This window comes from Chaetura pelagica, unplaced genomic scaffold, assembly GCF_000747805.2.
Source record: "Chaetura pelagica isolate M959 unplaced genomic scaffold, ChaPel_1.0 scaffold11, whole genome shotgun sequence".
NCBI lineage: Eukaryota > Metazoa > Chordata > Aves > Apodiformes > Apodidae > Chaetura > Chaetura pelagica.
In genome coordinates this window covers 1,747,483-1,773,987 of record NW_009952694.1, presented here as the reverse complement: position 1 = coordinate 1,773,987, position 26,505 = coordinate 1,747,483, and the positions used below count along the sequence as shown (strand labels likewise).

General features: G+C 35.6%; 1 protein-coding gene across 1 annotated transcript in view; it reads right to left on the bottom strand.

The window, feature by feature from the left end:
• NPAS3 (neuronal PAS domain protein 3) overlaps positions 1-26,505 on the bottom strand; it is a 627,665-nt gene that overhangs the window by 167,053 nt on the left and 434,107 nt on the right. Inside the window, exon 5 of the mRNA XM_009993852.1 lies at positions 16,634-16,723. Coding sequence (XP_009992154.1) covers positions 16,634-16,723 — 90 coding nt within the window. The remainder of the gene's footprint in view (positions 1-16,633; positions 16,724-26,505) is intronic.

Below are 26,505 nucleotides of genomic sequence, written 5' to 3'. Positions count from 1 at the left end.
ATCTCTTTTTCCTATAACTAAATACACCCATGTGAAAGGCAGTGTAATGTGCCTACAAAGCTTCCATTTATACTACCCTCCCCCACACCTTTATTTATTGAAATTTCCCCCTTATATTTAATGTACAAAGAAAAGTTATTTTGCACTGCCACCACCGCTGGAGCTTTTTAAATGATTCAAGGAAGTATAGCTTGCATTTAGGTTTGTGCCCTCCGGTCTGTTTATACTGGTCGATACACTTGTCTGAAAAATATAATGGATTAGCACATCATTCAACAAACTAGTCACAAGGCAAGCTCAAGGCGACAGAGACCAAAAACTAAATTACAGCCAGTAGTAGGGACAGGCCATGCTCACAGCTAGGAAACATCATATCAGCACAAAACCTGTATTCTGTGAGAATGCTAGTTGAACTGAAATGGGTGAAAAATTTACACTGAAATGTAATAAAACAATCGACTACATGATTTCATACAGAACTATGAATCGTACAGTTTATTACACAAAATACAAAACCTGATTCTCACAACCAGTGTTTGCTACAATCGCACTTCCTATCAACAATGAACATTATTGCTCTGTACCATAAAAGGAGTATTTGTCACCCATTAAGTACTTTTTGTATCAGACCTTATTTAACACATTTCAATATGTGTAAAATACAGCATGCCAAAAAACATACTGTGGAAAAGTTTTGAAAATACATTTTATATAGTTAAAACAACTGCACCCAAAGATGTAATACAGTCTCAAGAGATGGAAGGTCATTCTCCTTAGCATACAGACAACATTCAAGGTGAAGTTGAGTAACTACAATTTTTAGTACATATGTAAATAACAACACTCTCTTCTATAAGTAATCATTGTGCATTATTTTTCTTTTTGAACTGCCAGAAGTTGATCAGAAAACCAAAATAAAATCGTTTAACCTTAACTTCTATTTCAAAACTTTGTTTTGCAGTAGATGGTTTAGTTCTATAATATGTGAACCTGGTCTCATTAACAAAGAGAAAAGAGCACTGATGTTGTCATAGGAGTTTGAAGGACATCATACCATTGTAATAACCTTTCATAAAACTAACATAGTGGATGAAATTCACTGATGAGGTAAATCCTTTATCTCAAACTGAAGTACATCAAGAAGAGTTGTGTGATATGCTGGAAGCCAGAAATCACACCACATGACTATTAAGGGAAATCTTGAAACTAGTTACAAACAGCCTATCAAATGAATCAGTAGCAAAGAATGAGAAACTACCTGCAACATGGCTTCCAAACCTTGCATGTGAGAAAGAAAGCCTTTTCTACAGAATGTGAACATACATTATAATTTATTTTCTCCATTTCCTTTCAACTGTGCTTACATAGCAATTAGTTTTGCCTTACCTCTGCTATTTTTAGTTGTGCTTGTGTCTTACACATGACTGCAGGTATTAGAAAAGATAACACCAGTGTTTCAGATTTCCCTCATGGCCATATCCCTGGTTTCCTTTTTTTACAAGATGAACAGAAGCAGATGATTTCTGGACCTCAATTTGCCTATCTCTATTCCTCAGCTCTCACCACCTACAGTAACCCTGAGCACCTTGCTTAGAATTCTGGGATACGAGAGAACATATCATGGAGCAATTGTATTTGTAGGGAATTCCCACACTTTTTAATTAATGCTTGCTGCTCAGGGTGGAGCCAAAGAAGCAAATGGAAAAATAAGTGTTTATATTCTGTATCACTGATAGTTTATTTAACCTATGTTATTTCTGCTCAGAGACTCTGTCAAGCCCTTACCTCATAAGGAAACCTTTTGTTACTTTATGGACAAAATAAAATGTATTTGTACTCAATTCTCTGCATCTATGTAGTATAAATCCCAGCCTCCTGAAGGGAGAGGTATTAAAGTTTATCCTTTCCAAGTTGTATGTATAATCTATAATCTTTGTATGTACAATATGTATATATATGTATATGTAATCTATGTATGTATAATCTGATAATCTAGTTCCTATTCTGGTAATGACTTGGTTTGTGAAAAGACATTTGCATTGGGATATGTCTATTTCTCATTTGACTAGCCTTACACACTACTTTTGGGACAATAATCTACAGAAATACCAAAATCTTCCTTGTTTTAAGCAAAGATTCCAATTTTAAAATGTAATACCCTATCACAGCTGAAGCCACAATGTTCAAACATGCTGAGCTCTCAATTCAATATGAAATCTGCCTGTTCTCCTGGCATGGGGCCAAAAAGAGACTGATGGGTTTTGACACATTCTTCTCTAGTTTGTTTCCTAGGCAGGGGCTATTGTTCAATGCCAACAATTATTTTAGAGGTCTAGTTAGGATTTCTAAAACTCAGATGTGTTATATCTATATTTTGTATATATACAAGAGGCAGTTACAGACTTGAGAAACTCCTTTCAGTATAACAAATAAATTAAACACTGAGCCCCATTTCCTACTTTCATAAGCAAACATAATTTCACATTTATGACTGGCAAAACAGTCATGCAAACACACATGACCCATGCATCGACTTTGGGTGTTTACAGAGATAAACAGGGCACAAAGAAACAAAATTATAACATACTCTCCAGAACCTTTGCTTTTGGTGGGACTGCCACAGATTTTAATGAGAGTTAACAGAGTTCAAAAGTCCAAGCTCCAGTCCCTAAAAAATTTAACTGAATAGCTTTATACACATCATTAGTTTCACAGCTTTCAATGAGAATTCTTGTGTGCATGTTTGCAGGATCCAAGACTTTGTTGTGACATATTCACCCTTTCTTCTACTCATAGTCTTTTTATTACAACTTGTGGCATTACCTTTTGTTATCCTTATTTAACACTTATCATTCAGAAAACTGTTTTCACTTCCTTGTCACATTGTCAAATTTACCACTATTTAGAATAAGTTTTCACAGGACATACATCTGCTTCAGACTAAATAACTTAGAAAATTTTAGCTAAAGCTCAGTCTAGACACAACTGCATTTTTTTTTCCACTGATGTTAAAGTAGTAAGATCTTCTTTGAGCAGTCATCACACTCCCATTTCTATCAGAAAATGGATTAGATGTAGTTGCCTTTATACTAGCAAGAGGCTACTTGCTATCCCAATAAAATCACACTGAAATTTGTCTGAGTCATGCCACTGGGCAAGCAACAGCTGCTTCAACAGATCAATACAAACCTTCTCTCTATTTATATCTACAATCTACAATGCCCCATGATTGTGATTGGGGGCTAAGGGTGTGATGTGTACAGTGACCCACATGATTAATGTATTTGTGTGATACTGCAGTTGAGGAATTGGGGCCCAAATAAGACATAGAAACCTCATTAAATCAGTGCATTTCCAAACTCCTTTTCTGCTCTTGGATCCTGTAAGATGCAGTAAGTTGGGATGATTACCTATGTCTGGCATGCAAAGTCTCAGAGTGAGGAAGGGGGCTGTGACAGGAACACATTGCTGCCTCCTCATGTAAGTGTGACAGAGGGGCCAAATGAATGAATTTAAAGGTCTGTCCAGAGGGATTTCATTTTCAAAGACCAAATCTCATTAGACTCCATCCTTGACAAACAGACTCCAACAGCCAACAGCATCATCCCCCAGTAAAACTAAACATACTTCAGGCTACCATAGCTCTTCAGCATGCCCATGGCACAAAATGAGGGAACAAATGTGCATGCTCAGGGCTGCAAGGCTGCATCTGGACATTCCTTACTTCCTAATATTGTGGGACAGTCTAGGACAGAGGTAAAGAATTTGTCTGCACAACTTTTAAGACTCTCTTTTTCAATTACACAGATGCATATAGATACACACACAGATGCATCATATATAAGCACACATATATATGCATACGCCTAGCTATAGGGCTGATTGTATCTGTAACATGCTGCATTTTTACATTATACTAGAGCATTACACAACACAACAATTTTTTTATTTTATTTTTTTTTTTTAAAAAGCATAAAAGCCTGTCTTTATAATAAGTACGACAATTCAGATTTGGATTTTTTTAGCAGGCAAAGGGGATGACTTCTAATTGACTGGTAGCATTTGTACAAGGGTAACAGTTATTACTGCTACATTTTGAATGGCAAAAAATACCCACGCTTTGTAAACTTTTCATTTTCTTCCACTGTTAAGATGAGGTTCTCATAGTCACCAATCTCATTAAAAGTTAAAACTGTGTCTGCTTAGCATTAGCAAGGAATAAAAGGGTAAGAAGGAGGTGTCTGTGAGAACTATAGCCATTAACATCATTGACCTATAAATACGTCCTCTTCAAGCTGATACACAGCAATTCATTATCCCTGTTTTGATATAATTGGTATTACTGAAAGCCCTTTGCTTCCAAGTGTTAATACAATTGCAGTTCATATTTCAGATTATCTACCAAAATGAAAAAAACTAATTTCTAAATATTTTATCATAAAAGTTGTCCTTAGCTTTTACACAGATAATTTAGTCAAATAATATCAGATAATCTTAGAGCAGATTTAACAGGAAATTGCTAGGGACTCCATCTAAGCAGCATCCATTTGCACTTATATAAATGTACCGAATGTGTAGGAAGACTTTGACAGCTTGCCATATGTGATTTCATTCTGTAGCCTACCTACTTTACCATCAAAAGTTATATCCTTTGAAGCATTGCCAGAATTACTTTAGCCCAGTAGATACGCTAGATGTGCCCTTTAAAAGCCATATCATTTCCTTTCTACTCTGACTAGTTCAATGTAGCATCTGCTCAACTAAACTCCTTTGAAGGTTAAAACCAAAAAAATCCCCTGTATTACAGCTCACTAAGATGTCCAGTGTTGAATGAAGACCATGGATGCAAGAGAATAAACGAGATAAATGATACTATAAAAGAGAATCAGAGAATTATCAGCTATCATGGGAATATTATAATTATACACAAACGGAATAAATACTTGGATTTCAGGATAGGTAAGCATTTTATTTAAAATAATAATAATCCCTGAATTTTATACTTCCATTCCATTATGCTGATTGTTTATATGCAAATTCTGATACTGCTGTGACATGGGTTCTAATGCCATAATAAACGCTATCACACATCAACAACTTGATTAAAAATAGCAAATATAAGTATGTATGTACAATCTCCTTTAAAATCTTTGCTTTTTACAGTCATTTTAAAAGACACAGTTATTTTCACAGTACCTTTCCAGGTGTTCTAGATGATAATGAAGGGATAGTCCATATCATTTAGCATCACAAAGCAGTTGTGACATTTTAGAAATATCTTCAGTTTAGCTTCTTTAATTTCTACAAATGCTATTTAAGATTGAAGGCTTGTGTTTTTACTAAAGAGCTGAATGAGCCCAGTAATTACATTATTTTCTTGCCTGCTCAATTGAAAAGGTTTCAAAACATTAAAATGGCAATGTCCTTTCATAGCCTCCTGAAATCCTGCAATGTCAATTTTAATTAATGAGCTGCAAAAGTTACATATTGATATCTGGAATTTTTTTCTACTTTCACGTATTATTTCACATGAACTTGCATCCTCACAAGGAAGGTTGCAGACTTTGCTAATCTGCAGGGATTTATCACAAGAGCATCATGAGAATGCAGACTGGACTATGTCAGAACTCACAACATCATGGCCCAAATTAGGTACAGCACTAATGTGCATGTACCAACTAAACAGCTCCTAACCACTTAGAACAGAGTAAGTATGACTTTCTTTATGTCTGTGTATTTTAGTGGCCTTTTATCAAACATATAAGATCTTAATTCCCAGTCACAAGTGTAGGTAAACGACGAGGAGTGTAATTATATCAAAAAAGAAAAATAACCACTATTAAGGGACTATCTTTTTAGCTGAAAAAAACCATCTGGAATAGCCCTCATGAGTTTGTCCAATCTGAAGTGTACAAAATTCTTTCTGTGGGTTCATTTCTGCCAAAGTGCAGGAAATATAAATCCTTAAATTTGCAACGAGCATGGAATGAGCCCATGTCAGTGGAGCTCTCTCTAGAAACTAGAATTTGGTTATGTGTATTTCAGTGACAGAATTACTTTCTATTTTCAATTCTTTCTGTGAATTGCCATCTTACGGGAAAACACTGTATGTTTAAGCAACAATACACCAAAATTGAATTTGAGAGCCATCAAGGAAGACAAGACCGAATCAGAAGAAGATGGGAAACAGATGGCTTTAAAATAAAAATACCATAATTGTTCACTGCTCCCAAGCATGCAACTAACCAAATGTACACCTATCACAACAGAAAAAGTTTTCCACTACGTTGTTGTAGACAACCACTCCAACCCTGAATATTGTCAGGTCCTTAGAATGCATCTTCCTCAGTTAGACACTACTTCATCTACACAACAAATAAAGTCACCTGAAATAAAGTAAATGAGAACCATTCAAAAACCTGTGACATTTTTTCATTGACTTACAGGCTGTAGATAAGACTTATGTCAGGTCAGGAGAAACAAAGGTAGGAGGGAAAGTTACTGTTTCTCAAAACCTCATTAATAAGTTTTGAAAAAGGATGTATCTCTTACCATAAACTTTAAGTCATGGCTCATACATGCTGCCAAAATATGTGGAAGAGACACATTTACAATATTAATCATATCTTTCTTATGCATATGCTACCAATGTTCAACAAGAACACACATATAGCTCCATTATCATTCAAGCAATGGCAGGAATGTATATGGCTTTGTATTTACTATCTACGCCTGAAGAAATCCTGACAAAGGAGAGACACCTTCTGAAATGAATTATGAAAAGGTATAGACTATGCCTCAATAAACTGGCTACATCCTAATTCAGCCTAGAAAACACTCTTGTAACTCAAAAGACTCAAAGTCAGAATCTTAAACATCTAACAGAATTTTAAAAATAATTAATGTAGGTAATAATACTGTCATACAATTCAGTAGCACAAGGCCAGGTTTATTACTGTAAAGGTTTCAAAAGTTATCTGGAATGCAGTATGACTATGATGCACCATATTAGTTTATAAACCATGTTATTTCATTTAACTAGATAAATGAGCCAACACTTCCCCTTTCTATTTTACTGTTGCCAAACCTCACAATTTCATTGCTGATCATGTGATGTTTGATTTCAGCTTCAAAAGCCAGACTGCAGAATCATGGTATTCTCAGAAAGTCTCAAACATCTCTCAAATAGAAAAGCAAATTTCTAACATTTATTATTATATTATTATATTATACTCATATACCTTATAACTTGAAACCAGTCTTACTATTTGAGTTTAATCTGGGGCGTGAGTTAGGAATATCAAAAGTTGGCAAAATTTATTTTGGTTGGTGAGTAAGAAGTAGCATGTCTTCTCACAGATCTGATTCTCAGTTGCTAAGTAGGTGCAGAGTTCTGTGCCTCTCTTCTGCCTTCCCCTTCCTGTCTGGTCACACTGGAGAGACATTTATTTTGTGTCTCTTGCTTACATTAATTTGATTCTCCCTTCCCCCAATGTATGCCTAAGTTTCCTGTGTCTATAGAAGATAATTTTTGCTCTAAGACATATCGCCTCACTGCTGCAGGAAGATATTTTCTCTCTTTCCTTTTTACTGTAAATTTCTAACTCTCGGTAAAGGAGGTTTATCACTCATTCTTTTCCCACATCTGAGCTCCTGTCTCTGAAGCAGAAAATGTAGTTCTAGTTTTCTTCTGCCTCATCTGGTGGCCAGTAGAGGCAAAATCTCTGCTGCATTGCTGACTTTGGTTATGCCAGCACTGCTAGAGGATGCTCCATCTGTTCCCAAACAATTGAACTACATCCTCAATGGTACTGCAGTAGCCTCTGTGCTGGGATGGGTCCCGATAGCAGATCCTTATGGCATAGCTTGTAACAGGGAATTAAAATGGCTCTTCTATGGATTCACCTGCAGAGAGTCCTTTTGTGGCTGTATGATGAGAACAGTAAGTAAATACCTTCCAAGCGGAGCTCAGTTGCTCAGTGTTGATGCAGGTAGTTCCGAAGGTATGAGCAAACAACAGAAAGAACTTTCAACGTGAATGCTGTTGAGGAACTCAGCTGAGCAACTAAGATAAAGTGTGGGTTCACAGTACGCCTGTCAGGTTTTCTAATGCACTTTTCTCCTGCTCACTAAATGCAGAACCAGCCTGGGTACATTTTGTAACCATTTGATCATGTGATCATGTAACCCTTTGTTACACTTTGTAACCCTACCAGGAAGCTAGTGCCAGCCTCTGCAACTAGCCATAAGACAGGTAATGGATGTCTTGGATGGAATCCTCATTCAAATTCCAGAAACAAACAAACAAACAAACAAACAAAACCCAGGGAAACATACGGTTGAAATGCTAAGGTAGCATATTTGAATGCTGAAGATGAATGGGGAGTAACAAAAAAATACAGATTAGCACAGATTAGCACAGAACAGTAGAAGCTGGAAGGGATCCCTAAAGATCATCTAGTCCAACCCTTCTGCTAGAGTATCATCACGAGCAGATCACACAGGAATATGTTCAGACAGGGTTTGAATGTCTGCAGAGACAGAGACTCCACAACCTCTCACAGCAGCCTGTTCCAGTGCTCTGTCACCCTCAGAGTAAACAAGTTTTTCCTCTTGTTTAGGTTGAACTTCCTGTGTTTCAGTTTGTGAGCACGGCCCCTCATCCTGTCACTGGACACCAGAGTCTGGTCCCATGCTCCTGATACCAGTACTTCATATATTCATAAGCACTGATGAGATCCTCCCTCGGTCTCCTCCAGGCTAAACAGAACCAGCTCTTTCAGCCTTTCCTTATACGGTAGCATGAAAACTTATTTAGCACTGGAAGAGCAATAGTACATGGACATGATTGTCTTGAATTTCCACTACAGACCTTGGAGATTAAGCACCATCAGGCTTTGACTTGGAGGTTCTTTTAGTTAGATCCCATACTATGCAGTGAAGATGTTACTAGTAATTAAAATCTAATAATTAAAATGTACTTATTTTTAGAATTGAAATTTTAATTGCTCACTAGTAGAATTATATTTTTTGACCTTACTCTTAAAAGACTGTTCTTAGTTCTTGAGGTTTTTTCCTCCTGTCTCTAATGTGCATGGATAATATATTTATACCAAATTTGTATATTTCTTCTCAGTACATTTTTTTCCCTTCAATTATTCCACAGCTGTTTGTTTTACTAAGTGACTATGCATAGAATAGTCTCCACTTTCCATACAAATATGTTACAATGCAATGCAAAAAGATACCAAAGTACCCTGTAGCTAATTTGGATAATATGGATGTTAACTCATGGAAACTCTTTGTCTTTGTTTTAACAGGAAAGACAGACATAAAATAGCTAAACTGTCTTCGCCATTTTCCCCAGACATTTTTCTTAAAACAACCGGAAAACATTGCATCCCCCAGAAAGCAAATGGTCTAACTGCTAATATTCTCAGTCTTACCTATTTAGTACTGGAAAGAGTTAACAATTGCAGCAAAAATACCTTATCAAAATCTTATTTTTAACATCAAATGCTAGAAATTATTAAGTGACATGAAAAGTCTTCAGCCTTCAAGCATTAAACCAATGAGGCTATATTTTATTGCACAGAGAATCTGTGTGATTCATTTTAACCAGTGAATCCCTTCTGCATAAAGGCTTTCAATGTTTCAGCCTCAATGGCTGATAAAATATGTTCAAAAGAATAAATAAGGGGAACATGATTCTCATGTAAAATGACATTCTGGATTCTTTAGTTAACTCAACAGAGAGCTATATTCAGCAGAGCCTATAAGACAATACTGTTGGCAGTATTTAAACACACCACTGACAAATAAGCAAAACAACGTGATGAGTAACAATAAGTTAATTTCAAGTTTAAAAAATCAGTAAAGCATCACTATATACTTCATTTGGACTGACTACAAAGTGACAGCCAGCGGATTATTCCACAGATTCCTAATGCTGAAAATTCTGATGGCATTTACTAGCATAACCTTTCAACTCTGAGCACATCAATAGAAGCAGACAGTGGTTTGAAATATGATTCCTTGCAGATAGCATATCCTCATTCATCTGACTGTGGTGCTCTGTGCTCCACTGCACAAACAGCGGCTCACCCACTTCTGAGAGGACACTAATAAAAAAGGCATCAATTTTCAGCTCTAGTACTACTGTGATCTCTTTATATGTTCGACATCCAACATTAAATTAAAATGCTGTTATAAATCCTACTTTCTGAATCTGGAATGAGTGTTGGGTTTTTGTCGCATGAGACTGCAGCAAATCTTGTCAAAAGCAAGGAAGCACGTCTTGTTCACTCGGAATTAATGTTGTGGATGAAAGAAAGAGGTAAAAGAGGTTGAATATGGTTGAACTGTGGGTGACAAAGGCAGTGGGTAAAGTAGCTTTGGGGTACCAAATAAAGCATAGCATTTGCTGCTTTCAATAAGTTCTTAATCAGTATTTAAAATGAACAATTCCTAACTGCACATGAAAAACAGTGTGTTCATTGTACAAAGTACTTTAAAAAAACCCTGGCAAATCTTTAAAATTTGTCATTCTTCACAGTTTAGGCAATATATTCTTCTGTGCTAGACAAATCCAGCTTTGTAATAACCAGCTAAACAGACTAAGTGTTTTGGATCATTTCAAGACCAAACAGTGAAGGTTGTTACAGAGTGTCTATGCAAAATTATGCATATTGATGTTGATGTTCAGGACTTCTGTCAGCTTGTCATTTGCACTTGAGTTGCCTTAAAAGTTCTTGAGTGGGATAGGGGTTTAAAAAAAAATAATGAAGGCAGAAAGAAAAAATCATTAGGCATCTATATGAAATACTGTGACTATGGCAAAATCTTTTCCTGAGCAAAAACAACGCTGTGAACATGAGTGTGAGAATGAAAGCGGGCAGGATATTTCTGGTACGTAGAAGGATTACATACGTTTTGGAGCCTTTCCCCTGCCTCTGATAACCTCTAATGGCAGGTATCCCTTCTCCTTTCAGAACTAAACTAAGCTACACTGAAAAGGCAATAATGGCTTCAGCAAAGATACTGTGTCTATAGATATTTTCTCTTGTTCAGTTCATTCATAATTATGAAGAAAAGAAACAAGCTTGCCTTTTTGGGGGTGGGGGAGTGCCTTGAAGAGTGGTTCAATATCTGGATCGAACAGAGGAACTTTTTCCCCCTAAGGATCCTGCCTGAAGAAACCTTGACATGCACAAAGTCAGAATCTAGACAAAGTTGCCCTGGTGAGAACGATAAGGTCACCCGTGGGATTGCTGAGATTATCTCTGTCAAGCACTTGGACAGCATGCAGTCAAATGATGCATCATGCAGTCATTTTCGGGGGGGAAAAAATCAATTTCTTCACCAGGTCGCTATTTGCTTTTCAAAGTGCCCTTGTAGGCCTTCACCACCAAGCATTTATCAATTTAAATGTTGTAAATTGATAATGTGCCACCGTGCTTTGTACTGTTTCTGAATTATTTTGATACTTGTATTTTCTTACTGCTCTCAAAATCCTCAGAGCTGCTCTATTTCAAGAGTTCCTCCCTTGCTCACTTCTCTTAGCATAAAAGATAAGAGTAAATAAACTTTCTTTATGGTGAAATTTAAGGAAAAAAAAACTTCTTTAAAAAACACCTGCACAGCACAGAATTTCCCAGGCTTTTGCTTCCTAATTTTAAGGGGGACAAACTATTAAAAAATCGTTAATGCTAGTGCACCAATTTCACTAAATGAGCAGAAATAATCATTCTACACAGTAGAATTTAAAATCAAAAAGCTAAAAAAATGACAACAACACAAAAAAAAACAAGTTTTCTTTCTCAATTGGTTATTGCCTAGATTTGCGAAAAATAATAAAATAACAATATGTAGTATTCCTGTGAAGTTTCTGGTTTTTGCTGTTATTTTTTTCTGCTTAGTGTTTTTTGGTTTGGTTTGGGTTTTTTGGGGGGGAGTGAGGGTAGATTTTTTGTTGTTTGTATTTGCTTTCTCATTTTTCTTTGTTCAGTTGCTTTTTTTTTTTTTTTTTTAAAGATGAGGATTACTATTTTATTTAAATAATAGCACAGAGGCAAAATAAGGCAGGACTTAGAGAATGAATGCAAGTATCAAGATTGCTTTATATTATTTTTAAGCAGAGTACACAAGCAATCCCTTAATCATCTAGTAACCTCCAGTTGATTTGCATTGAAAAACAGGTAGAGCACAGTAGTTGAGGCTTGTGCTTCCTAAAAGCAAAAAGAAATACATGGCAGTTGCAAAGCATTCTTAACCTCCAGTGATTTATTGGCCCTCAGCCAAGTTATCAGGGGAATCTAATTCTTCTTTATTATTCAAATAAACCACATTTGGCACCATGGTTCCTTTTCAGAATAGCTTCACAAATAGACTGAGTACTGTCATTTATTTGACCTTGTACTTGTGTGTTGTAGCTATAATTTTATTTGCTATTTCATAGAACAAATGCACAGAAAGCCAAAATAAGGAGATAGGTTATGCTACCAGTAATGCAGTGCACATGTAAGATACTTGCTGGGTTTGCCTACTTTGTTTTAAAAAGGACAAAATCTCCAGAATTTATTCTTTTTTCCCCTCCTTCATCTCTGTTATCTCCTATTATGACTGCAGCTGCATTTCTCTTTTTCAGTGAGCTCCTTTTCCAACAGGCCAATCTGCAGACCTGGTCTGTATCCTGGACAAGTAGGAGCAAAGGTAGGAAATAGTTTACTTTAAGATGTGGACCTCACAGAGGGAAAGTAATGCATAATATCCATTTTGAGTACAACTGTCGGTGAGAGGTGATCAATAATTTGTTTCCTGAAAGTGAAAGTATCCTAGCCAGCTTATCAGCCCATAATATTTTCTATTTGACCCTGAAGCCACATGGGTCTGAAAATTTTATCCTTTGTCCTCAATATATTTTTCTCTGTATATCTTTCTATTCATGTTTAAGCATATTTTTGACCCAAGTCTCAAACACAGAGAGTTTGCAAAAGGATTAAAATATCTTAGGTAAGCACTGATATTGACTTCTAAGTGCCTAAAGGAATTATTTGAGTGCCTCTTCAATGTCCAAACATGATGACTCATTTTACCCATCTATTTTTAAATCTCATCCCATTTCTAAAAGGAAATCAGGGACCTCAGTATTCAAAAAGATGTCAGTTTCCCTGATGCTAAAAATTATCTGCTGACTTGAAAACATCAAGGAATAGGAATATACGTAGACAAAATATTTCTACAGAGGTGCAGTGTAAAAATCTGTTTATATTGGCAAAATGGTAAGCTACACCATCACAGGTCATGTTTGCCAGGCTGGGAAAAAATCCTGTCTGTATTTTACATTTCCAGATAAGTCTGTATATTCCAACAAATAGTACAGTTCCTGAAACTACTGAATACTCAAAAGTATATCAGACAGTTACAGCTTGCCCCAAGTATAATTGAACTGTGACAATTTATACAGACTATGGATATAAATGGGAGATTTTGGCTCATTTCTGTTGCCTTTTTTTTTTTCTTCTCTCACTCATAAGTTTCAGCTAACTTTGTGACTTTCCCTCTACTTTGAAATGTTCTCTGAAAGTGCTCTAGTTGCAATTCCAAAGTGTGCTCTCAAATCCATGCCTGCCAAACTAACCTAAAATTCTTGGCTAGCATTAGCTGGAAGACAAAAGTGTTCTCTATATGTATATATATAGGTGTCTATATGCAAAATACATTCATTGTAAAGTAAAAGGATTATTTATTGTAATTCTTTGTTTACTGTTCAAATATACTGTTAATTTTGCCAGGAGTAACTTTATTATCATCATCGTTGCCAGACTACCTCTCAAGATATTGTTTTATCAGATTTCTTTACTATTAGCCCTGCAGCTAATCTTAGAACACCAGCATCCATTTGTTTTCTACCACTGGCTCTCAATGTTCTGAAAATAGAAAAATTTGGTTCTGTGAAAAACTGGTTTCAGCTGCTGAGATTTGGTTCAAGGACTACTTTTCCTTTAGCTAAGAGACATGAGGTTTTCCTTTGCAAATACAATATATATTGTACATATATTTCTACGCACACTAATTAAATAAAAAGGAAAAACAAAGAAAAACAAAAAAAGGAGAAGTCTCTGAGAAGTAATTTGACTAGGACAGCGAGACTCCAAAGTCAGCACTTTAAGGTGATTCAAATAAAAATGCTTATAGTGGGAAAAATTAACTGAAAGAGGTTCTATATAAATACATAGTTGGGGACTATCAGGATAGGAACCTATCAACATTTACCTGCAGTGCCAGAAATGCAACATCACATATATCACACAGCACTATTTCAGACATTCAGAATTCATGACTATTTCAAGATAGTTGTAGTGCAAACAGTAGCATTCCCATGTACAGTTTGAGAAACAGCTTAATAAATATTCTTGTTAATATTTTTGTAATAAATTAAACTTTGATTAGTGATTTAGTAACAAGTAGCTACCACATCTCTTTTGTTATTATTAAAGAGACCTAGCTATATAATATTACATCAAGAGAACAATGTATTAAAAACATAAATACAGTAGGTCTGATAAGTATAAAATTACTTGGTAAAGAAAGAAGAGAAGAACAGTGAAAATCACAGATATTTTAGTAGATTTCAGTAGATTTCATCTATTATTGTACTAAAATCCACAGTCCCAGTTCTGATTTCTGGTAGTTATTCCATCAATACTTTCAGTACTGAAGGCAAGGAGCAGATTCTCCTGATAGATCAAAAACTTCTACCATGCAAAGACAATTGCTTGCTTTTTTTTTTTTTTCTTTTTTTTTTTTTTAATCTGACCCCTTGCTTGAAATGTATATGAGGATCAAGACAAAGCGTGAAGTCTTAACACAGTGTAAGTTCAGAGTATGGAAAAATTTACAATCTCTCATAGTCAAAAAGACAGTGACAGAAAATGCTTTTAGAAAGAGACCAGCATAGGGTTAAAGCCAAATTTTTCTTGAACAGATGATATTTCAGATGGCCACACTATTCCAGATGCATCAATTTCCTTGAAAATCCAATCCATATATGTGCATATGCTGTGCTGGCAGGAGGACTGACTGAAATGGCCAAAACCCAAGAGCTAATATTCTTTTGGCCAGAATAATGCAATTATTATTTTCCTAGCTATCAGTCTAAGCATACAGAGCCATCTGTTATGCAAAGCAAACATACACATCTCAATTACAGAAAATGCAGTTGCCTTGACAGAATTTGGATTACACCACTAACCAGGGCTGTAAAATTTGTTTTAAGCTAGTGTATAATGGATGCCTTTCAGGAGTTTCCTAATTAGCATTTACCTGTTTAAACTAATTATCCATCCTTCTTCTTTATTGGCCTATTAAACTTTGTTGGATACTATGCATTAAACAGATTAATATGAGCATAAGACAATAATAAACATTACAGTTCCAATTCTTTACTGTATTAGCAACATGGTGGCGCACTAATTCAAAATCTGAGATTTTTGATACTAACTCCCAAACAGATTAAGGCAGGGATTAAAGTCTATTACAAAACAAGGGACTTTAATGAGAGAAAAGAATACTGATAAGAATTAGAACCAGCTCTGTTTCCATTTCTATCATTTGGTTTGCTAAAGCCAGCACAAAATAACAATTATTGAACTTATTACAGACAATTGTTTGCATGTTCTTTGAGGAGTTACTGAACTTCTATTCAGATGTTCACCAGATAATATTTAAAATTAGTCTTTTTCTTCTCCAAATGTTAAAATTTCCCATTTCATTGTTTTTGGGCTACAGCAAAACTAACAGTTGCCAGTGCTAATAGTTGCTTCCTCATAGCAGAATGGGTTCCAGTTTAAAGGAAATGAAATAAAGATTATCTGAGTTGTTCTTTTTCTCCTCAGGGTGACTGCAATAGAAGTAGATTATCCTACTCAGAAAATCATCATGCAAAACCTTTCTGCTGCATTTCTAAGTACAGGCAGAAAGAAGCCGTCCTTCCCAAACATTTCTGAATGCTACAGGATTAGCGAATCAGCATTAACAAGCAACCTCCCCCCCACTTTTCTCCTGTCTTTTAATCTTAAAAAAACTGTTGTCAGCAATTATATTTAAAAAAATTAAGCTATTACATTTTATAAATTTGTCTTTTCATCTTAGTAAGCATTTGTGAAAGTGGCAAAATGTGCCACGTTGGAACCTTCCCTGCAAGACATTTTAATGGTCTCTTTCAGAATTTCTTGACTCCAAATGACTCCCTGTCATCGTGTCAGCTCCCTGGATAATGCAGGGTACTCCATAAACATCCAGTAATAGGACACAAGGGAAGTACTATTAGTATGTCGCTTTCCTATCAGGTATAGAGGTTTAAAGTTCAAAACAACTGAGAAAAGAAACTTCATTTGTTCTCAATAAATTAATAATGATCCTTCATGGCAATATGTTTTCAGGCACAAGTTTGTCTTATCTCAATACCCAATACTGATAAATACATTCTTCAGGATGAACCAGATGCAACTTTAAACAACTAGTTAAATAATCCACACAAAACACACAAACAAAATTATTAGTTCTTTAAGAATGATAAACAGAAGAATGAATCACACACAATTATGGTCTAGAATCAAAAGCATGTACTTACTTGGGACAGGCCTAAATAGATGGAGACAGTTTCTGAAATGTACAAAAATTTTCCTTCTTGATTTAGTGCAAATACAAATCCATCCAGGGACTACAGAGTAAGGAAAATAAAAACAAAACCAAAAGAAAACAAAAGAAAACAACAAAAAAAAAGATAATAGATTAATAAAACCCTCTAAATTCTAAACAGAAATAGATTCAAATACATCACAGAACCAACTGAGGAAAAAGTTATCATTTCTATGAGTGTTTTTAAATTTAATCCTTAGAACAATTCCTTTATACTCTTGTCTACATATTAACAAACACTATAGGAAAATATCCCAAAGTTCAAGGACTTATTGTCATGTTTACATCTGCCATATACTGTATAAAATTTATCGCATTCACATGACAGGAGAAATACAGAAAAATAAAGTGTTCTTCAATTTTTTATGAAGAAATCAGAAAATAAATAACCTTCCAATTAAAGGGTATGCAAGAGATCCCTCCCCATCCCCATAATCAAAGCTGCAAATTTTCACTTCCAAAAACTGAAAAAGAGAAAATAAAATCCTACCATCAATCAAACCACTATGGACCTCAATCATTTGTTAACTAATTAAGGATTACACACACACGCACATGGGCGCGTGCGCCACACACACACCTCATTTTCCTTTTGTGAGTCAACAAACAAAGCCAATCAGCAGATTACTGTCAAATATGTTTACAGCTTAGGTCTATAGAAATGTTATGAATTTTGCTCCTTTGGTGTAAAACTCTGGATTAGATTTTATTTTGACAGGTTCAAGTCTTTGGATGTGGTTTCCATTGCAATTGCAAAAATCAAAATACAATACAGGGATTAATGCATACCTTTTGAAACATGAGTGCAGTTAATAAACAAAGGACTGTATTCTAAACTGACACACAGAGTAAATCACTGCACATCAAGACAGAAATATACCTCTAGGAAGAAGAGGAAATCTTCACTACGAAGAAACTGCCTTTCATACACTGTATTTGCCTTTACTTTCATGCTTTTTACGATTACTGGCAAACAAGCATTCACTATTGCATAAGTAAAATCACAGAATTCCAGAAATTAGAAATACTAAGACAACTCAGAAAATAAGAAACACCCCAAATTTGGGATGAACAAAAATCAATCCCTAAAAATCCCACCCCAAATACTGCTTTGAGATAAAGGTATGTGTAAAGTGAAAACAGAACTGCAACATTTGAGAGATCAACCTCATTTTGAAAGAAAAAAAAATAAGAGGTGTACACAAATTCAATGGCAATATTTGATGACAAAGTCATGTAATAATTTCACTCCTTTTCAAATACAGAACACTGATTTCTCAGGGTTTTAATTTTTTTTATTTTGCTTCTTGATTAATTTCTAACATGCTGCTGGTCAGAAGCTGTCTTTGGCAAGTGTTCACCCCTCTCTGATGTAGGTGGTGGAATTCATTAAAAAATCTGTGTTTTCTTAAAAGAATAAACCACATATTGAAAAACAAACCCTCATAAAAGACACATTAAAGAAAGACTCTAATTTATATTTATGAATTAATAAAAATGTAAATCTGCATAGATTTCCTTCTTGTAAAAACATTTATATTAGGCAAGTGATTTACGGCCTCTTATAAATCATCATCATTTCTTTTGAAATTATTAACATCAGTTCCTTGAATTTTAACTTTGGTAACAGGTGGAAAACTTGGAACAGTGAAGTACAAACTTAGATCCATGCAAAGACAATCAAAATCTTTATATATTTGATCTCTTTCATTAAGTTTTTGTTTGTTTGTTTGTTTTTGTGCTTGGATTTTTTTTCCCCTACTATCCACATTTCCCATCATAGAAAAATCAGAAGAGTAAATCATTAAAGGTCTTGGTTTTCCTGATGCTCTGTCCCGCCTTTCTTCAAAAAATTATTTTAATCCTCTGATAGAAATAAAACTGAGAACTGTCACCCTGATTCCCTGGCCATCTATATGTGTTCTTGCTAGAACTACATTCTCCATAAGCACCAACAAATTGCCATCCTGCATCAGACTTACGGACTTTCTGCAGTGATTGGTTTTCCTGGGTCTGCCAGTGTATGCTTCAGAATAGTGTTTAAACTATTCATAATGATTATGTAGGTAATTAAAAGCCTGTTAGAAGTTGGTTTCAAACCTCAGGTTGTTACTACTTGGCATGATATTGGATATTCCTCAGAATTATTTTTTATAACTACTGTAGTCAAGAGTGGAGGGGTTTTTTTGGAATCCTGTTACGTTCTTGGCTTACTGGTATCCTGAGGAAAGAAGTTTCACAAGGTCTATCATACAGAAACAGCTTTCTTCTTCTCACTTTTTTACATATCCAGGCTTTTAGTGTGATCCCCTTCCTCCTTTACTCGAGTTACAGAACATTTATGATATGCTTTGTTCAGTACACTGCATTACTGTGTAATTATCTACGATATATGCAGAGAGGTTAGTAAGAACAGCAAAAAATAATTCACTAAGCCACTGATGGTTCTCCTGCTTCTTTTCTACATGCTATTTTATTTAGGAATTCAAGCTTCTTTATGAAAGGAAAGTTTGAAGAAAGCTTGTAATGTTGATTAGGCAGAAATGTCTTCCCCACTGTTTTTGAGGAATCAGCTGCAACCAGTTTTCCTGAAAAATATAAATAAAACTATCTCTGTGCAAAGAAATTTCAGCCTCCATGGCTGAAGTTTGGGAAGTCTTCAGCAACTGAGAGAAGACTTTGAGTGAAAAGTGTTAGGCATCTTATGCACTTGTTACTTTTCAATGCCATTGACTCTCCTTCACTACTTTCACCTAATAGTTTCAATATTTAACCCTTTTCTTCTCTTCCTTTCCAGGAGACTATTCCATAGTTTTGACTCCTAGCTTTACAAGGTAGGTACTGAGGAGGCACTACTGACAGACTGGAAGGCCAGTGCAGCATACTCACAACTTCTGTGGCTTCTTGTGTGATTAGTCACTTCCCATGCTTTGAAATTAGTTATTTATACCAACTAAGACTACTACATCATGGTCAGCCCTTTTTTCTCCATTTCCCTTCCCACCTCCCTGAAGTCAGAACTTGAGTACAAAATACTGAATTCAGCATTTTTTTAAATTGTATTTTGAAAAAGCCACTGATTAATAGCTAATGGAACAGCTGACTATTCCATGCCCAAAATAAAAGACATTAGAACAAAGGCCCCAAGTTCTAAGCGCAAGTCCTAATGCCTAAGAAAAATGACAATAAAAATAAGGGAGAAATAGCCACCTTCCAATGCAAGACAGTCCCTCCCACCAGTATGAAACGGCTGAGATGGACCACTTCTGTGACAATGTTGTTGTTCCTTATACAGGTCAAACAGTAGTTCTGAAGGACTGTCTCATTCGTTATTCATAGGTATTATTTATGAATATTTATTATTTAAGCAATGCGTGTTGAAATTTTTCAATTTTTCATAAAGCGTGTGTCCTTTGTGCATGCCGAGAGAGCAGCAGGCTTTAGAGGAAGCAGCAGGGAACATAACAGGGGTTATGTGATAACACTAAAGAAGAGCATGTGATACTATTGTATACTAACTATTTGCAAACAATTTTGTTTTCATGACAGATCTCTGCAAGTATTACTGTTACGCACCCGTATAACTAGGGCCAAAATAAATGCTCGAAGGGTACTAGATACAGTAAACTTCCATTTTTTAATTATTTTTTTTTTTAAATGACAGCCACAGTATAATTTACATTGCAACTTTGTGAACAGGTTCAGTGTAGTTCAAAGGCAGACTGGATTCCTGTTTCAGATGTTCCACAGTTATAATTAACTATAATATAGAAATACGGCCTGCAAAGGTAACTACTTTTCATAAAATTTCCCATTTTCATTGAAGCGGATGCCGTGAATATAAAGGTAGAGTGTCTTCTGTTATGAAAATATCCTTGAGTTAATTTATTTTTATTTTTATAAATGAAGTTTACTGTCATAAAAAAAGTCCTATACCATCTCATATGGCACCTGAGAAAGGGTTAGAGTGACACTAAATGCCAATTATGAGCACAATCCGATTTAAGGAAGACTAGCAACATCTTGTTTAAAACTACACTTGCTGGTTTTATGCGAAATGTGATTAAAGTTGAAGTTCCCTAGTACTTTTGATTTCAGAAAATCATTATGTATTATGCTGTTTCAATCACCACAGGCTACTTTTTAATTTTATTTTTTTTATTTTTTTTTTTAAACTGCCCCACTGTTTTCAACAGGCGCCAATTAAGATTCTGGGGTCAAAGGGTTAATTACATCTTCTTACCCACCATGTAGAATTTTCTGATTATTAACTAAGGTTGGATTAAGATGAAAAAGAACCGACGCAAATGTTAATGCTTGCCCCTCCTCGAGAAGATTTATCGTAATACCATGCTGAAATCTATATGCTTTCTTCAAAGCTGTTAGAGAGTGAAAGCTTAGAGGAAACAATAAAATAAACGCTTTAAAGACATGCAAGTATCTGATTTATTGAGCCAGTTTTCTTATTCCTGAAAACAGTTCTAAACTTGCCAGACAGTACCGATATAAAGATTTCCTTTGTCACATACCAGCAAGTCACTGTGGTAGACATGAAGGAAGTGAAACTCAGATGCAAAAGTCACTAGCTACAGCACCTCTGAATAATAATGCCAATAATTATAATTTGTATCCTTTGACATCAGAATAATACAAAAATGTAAAACACAGCATTTTTAACCCAAAATACTAAGTGCTTCTTACAGTATTTGTAGATTAGTGAGGTTATTTCCTCTCAGGATATGAAATGCACTGTACCACTTTGACCGAATATGCACTAATGTATAATGCATCGTACTAAATGGATTTATATTTGTCAGAGGAATTTTGTCCCAGCCATTTTTGCATATGCCCACTACAGGCAAATTTAATTCACTAGAGCCTTACTACAGTGTCCTTCTGGAGAATACCCTCATCTTTCATACTATCCATGAAGTCCCTAATTCTTTCTAGTGTATTCCAGTGCTGCAAAAAACCCTGTTACCCTGATCTAAACTCCAGTTAGAGTGAAGAATTACCAGTAGGCTAGGTTATTTTAATGACAGATTATTTTAAACTAAGCCTTCACCATCTGTTCCACCCCTTAATTATGAATGCAAAAAGAACATATTTCACGATTACATCAGTAAAAAGTAAGATATACATGATTTAAATGCATGCATGTGTTCTTTGTCCAATGCAGCATGCATCTGTGATGTTTTTCTCATCATTCAGGCTCTGATCAGGAGATAGAGACTGGGGAAAGGAATACTCGCCCTGAAAAAGCAGATTAATTGATACATTAAACTTTTTCCTGCAAACAGATCATCTTAATTAGAATTTTTCATTGTTATGACATAATGGTATTATAACTGGAGCTGAGCATTAATTTGAGGACAAGCCTGTAACCAATTAGACAAACAACATTCAGTAACAGCAAAAATATTTCACTCTTTTTTTAAAAGAAAGGCAGTATTGGATGCAACTGACATTTATGAAAGCAAATAGTCCCTCACTTATAAGAAACATATAATTGCATATTTGATTTATTGTATTACAGCATGGCTTAAAAAACATGATTTACTAAAGACAGTTAAAAAAAAAAAAGTAAGTTTCATGTCAACATGGCAACCAGTCTTGGATGGCAGTTTAAAATGAAACAAAAGGCATAAACAGTGGCTGACAGAAACCTGATCTAAAGCCTCAGTGCTCGACTGTGCTTTCACTATTAAGGTATCATAATAGTATCCTCTAACAACAGCAAGAAACATACAAAAGTGTAACTACTTTGGTGAAAAATCTGACCTTGGTCTGTCACAATTAAGTACTGTAAGACAACTAGAGTATTATTCCTGGAAATAGGATTTTATGTGGGACGCATTTGATACACATGAATAAAAATGAGCAACTAAAGTTTGATCACCTACTGACTTGTAAAAAACCTCTAAAAGCTTTATCCCTCCTCTTCAGTCTTTCTAATCCCTTGCAGAAAACAAAACCAAAAAAGCCCAAACCAAATAAAACCACTTATTGCAGTGTTCCTTGGGCTACGAGCTTTTTACCAGAGTAAAAATGCTAACATCAAACAGAGAAAATGCTCTTTTTAGCTCTTATACCACTGCCATTTTTTCAGTCACAGCTGACCGTAACAGTTACACGGCTACATAACCATAGACTCCTTGTGAATTAATGACACACATTTGGCAACAAAGCAACATGTATTTGGCACCAAAACCACTGCAGTTAAAAGAGATGAGGTAAGAGGACAAGCTCAAAGGATGTGGTTAGAACGGACTTTGATGCCGGCTTCCTAATTTGACATCTTCATGCTCTTTGCTTGTGTGGTCAGGATGCAATTTATGACAACAAGGAAGTGCCAAAATATGTGTCAATAATAAGGAGGTCTGCTTTATAGCTTGAAGCCCAGAAATGAAGGAGGAGGAGTAAACTTTACTGATTCTCTTGATGCATCTTTCACCAGACTTACAGGATAAGTATGTTTATGTAACCAAAGTAGCAAAAACTGGGAGGGGCAGATTTACTACTTGATGAGAAAAAAATTATTCTGTTCCAGATCAGGACCAATGCAAAAGTGCAGAGTGTAGAGGAGAAAAATTCAGAGGCAAGAATAACGTTCAAAGGTAGCAGTCACGTTCTTAAGGTATACTCCTAGGCTTATTCATGTATATAGATTGACAAACATCAGAGATGAGCCTGAGAATCAAAAAAAGATTACAAATCTCTAAGTGACATGAGTTCAAGAAAAAAAAAAAAATAGAGATTAAGAGTTTGACAATTGTTTGTATACAAAAACAATATATGATTTTTAGAGATCTCTGCCTTAAGGATAGCAATTTTTATTTTTTATTTTTTTCCTAGAAGGCCATTCCATATTGCTGCAAAAACCCAAACCATCCTGACTGTGCAGAGGAAACTGCACCACAAAAGTGATTAGCCTTGCTGAAATGTTGGTATCACGGTAGGGAGAAAAAAATAATCCTTGGGTTGTACCTCAATGCTATGAGAAGAAACAGTGAGGTTTACTAATTTAAAAAACAAAACAAACAATTCAGAACAGACAGCTTGCACTTATTATACACCCAGTTTATCACAGCTTTTTTTTTTTGCCTTTTTTTTTTTCCCAAAACCACTTCATATAACATGCAGACAAATCTATCAATGCCAAAATACAGATAAGAAAAAAAACCTGTTATGTGATAGAAGCAGATGATCTTTAACTATCTCTGTGAGATTTTTTGGTCAAGTACTTGCACTGTTTTTTTATATTCTCTATATCTCTGTTCATAATTATGCCTCTATTAGATTAGCTGGTGTAAATTGCTGGGCTGGACTGCTGAAATTCTTCATGCAGGTCTTCATGTAGATGTGCATTGAGGGAATTAAATTATTTGTTAGAAGTGGTCTGATGCTTTACGCAGTACATCGTTAGGTCTGCTAAAGTCAGATGACTGCACAGGTCATTTTAACTTACAGGTTAGGCTTCCATGGCATGAAGATTTTAACTTTCTGATGACCTGCTAGAACTTGAAGCTTCTGGATTGCTTTTCAGTAATGGTGAGAACGCAACCACTCTTGAGTAAAATGTTTAAGAAAGTAATACTCACTAGCAAGGGAAAGGAAGTATAAGTTTACTTTCTTTGCTTCTTTTGGAACAAGTGGAAAAAGGTAACACAGTAATCCTATACACAGCATGCAGACAATGTTACAGTAGCTTTATTGCAAGAAGTTCAGTAAACTGCATAGTCCCTGTGTCTGTATCAGTGGTTTCCAGTCTGTGGTCTTCCATCTGATTGATTTCAGCCTGAACTATTCAAACTAAAAACTGAACTATTCAACAGTCTGGACAACCTGAACTCACTAGGCAGAATATTTAGCTATTCTCTTTACTGAGAGGAAGGATACACATATATTAACGTAAAGAAAAAGGGAGAAAATTGACTCCTGAGGGAGGGATTTAACAATGTCACACTTAATTAAATTTCAATTTTGTGGGAGCTGTGTATTAAAGCACTGACCTTTCAACTTTATGATGCCAATTCCTGATGAGCTCCTATCCTTCAGTTATATAGGATTCCTAGTGTTTGTTTCAGACTGTTTGGACAGCAGATTGTGATGCCAATAACTGCATGCCATCTAATACAATCAATAGACAAAGGTATCTAAATGTTTGTTGTCCAAAAAAACTACAAGGAAAAATTTTGTGATATAGAGTTATTTGCACTCTTAAAAGAACACCTGCACTCAGCAGGTACTCAGATGTTCTGGTGATTGATACTGACAACTGGCTTGGTAGATTAGACCTCTAGCCCAGAACTGTGTACATGTGTTCTCACTTGCATCACACAATTTCATACATATGGAGCAGAGAGCCTGTGCTCAGAGAACAGCATGAGGAGCTTATATTTAGTATATTAAGTCTATTAGATGGCAATACAGACAACTAAAATAGATTTGAACGAGAAATTGAGTTGAGTTCTTTGCCTAGCATATAATTCTGATTTGTACTCCTCTTGAAAGAACATGTTGAGAATGCTTTATAGACAACAGAATATAGATAATAAGAATACAGAATATTAAGAAAAAAAAAAAAATCCATTCTATTCAGTGCCATTTCCAACTGTAACCCTTAGCAGATACATGGTGAAAACTAAAAAACAGTGTTCTTACCATCAGCTTCTTATCCCATGTTATAATGCAAAGAAGACAGAACCTGGTCCTAATCAGCCAAGAGTTCCTACAGCTGTCATTAATTCTTGCACTAACGCTGGAGATCCATTTACTAGACCAGTTCTTTTATACGGGAGTATGGAGCAATTCCACAGATGTCCGCTCTGAAATCTTCCAGAATCCACACACAGCCATTCTCCCTCTTCCAGGAAAAACTGGTACATAAAGTCTCCAGAACTGTTACTGCCACTTGACTCCTTCCTCCTGTGATCATTGAAACAAGAATCTGGACTAGCCTGAATCAGAACCTGCTAGTTAAAAAAAAATGCATGTATTTGTCTGTCTGTTCCACAAACGGCATTCCAATCCTGGGCTAGTTTTTGCTAGATTCGACAGCGGACAGAGGTCCCAGAGAAACTCCTAAAGGTTGGGTGAAACCAGACCAATTACAGAGATAAGACCCTCCGAGAGCTTTTGCAGCATGAAAAGCCGAACTATGAGTTCCTATACTAATAGACACCACAAAGCAGATACCTTAAAAGCACCCTGAGCACTTAAGAAGCCTCAGCCAGGTCATACTGAGACACAAAAATCAAGAGAAGACAAGATGGAAATCTACCAAAAACGATGCTGTGCTCTTCTGATGCCCATAGAAGAACTGGTTTCCACTCACTCATCTATGCTGTTAAAAGCAGGGAACACAGGAGTATTGCAAATATGGAGGACTAACAGAAAAACAAACTATTAACTTCCTGAAATAAGTTAGAGCCTTCATTAATAATAGAAATATTTCAAAATATCCCCCTGAAGTAATTGTCCACTACAGCTGCATTCTACACAGAAAGTTGGTATCAGTACATTGAGTTCCAGTTCTTCCTTCAAAGGTTTTAAGGTTACAGTGCTTCACTCCAGAAGTACATTTCACACACAGGCGGGGAATGCACATTTATGTGAAAATCAGTTATCCTGATGGAATTGGAGGTCTGATCCAGAATGATTTCAGGAAATCAATTCAGTTTGCCACTACAAAACACCATTGCTATGTTGACCTTCTACTTCTGTTTCACAGCATGTAGCTCTGTCACCAACAGGACTCTAATCTCACCCTAGGCTGTGAGGAAACACTGTGTTCCTCCCTCT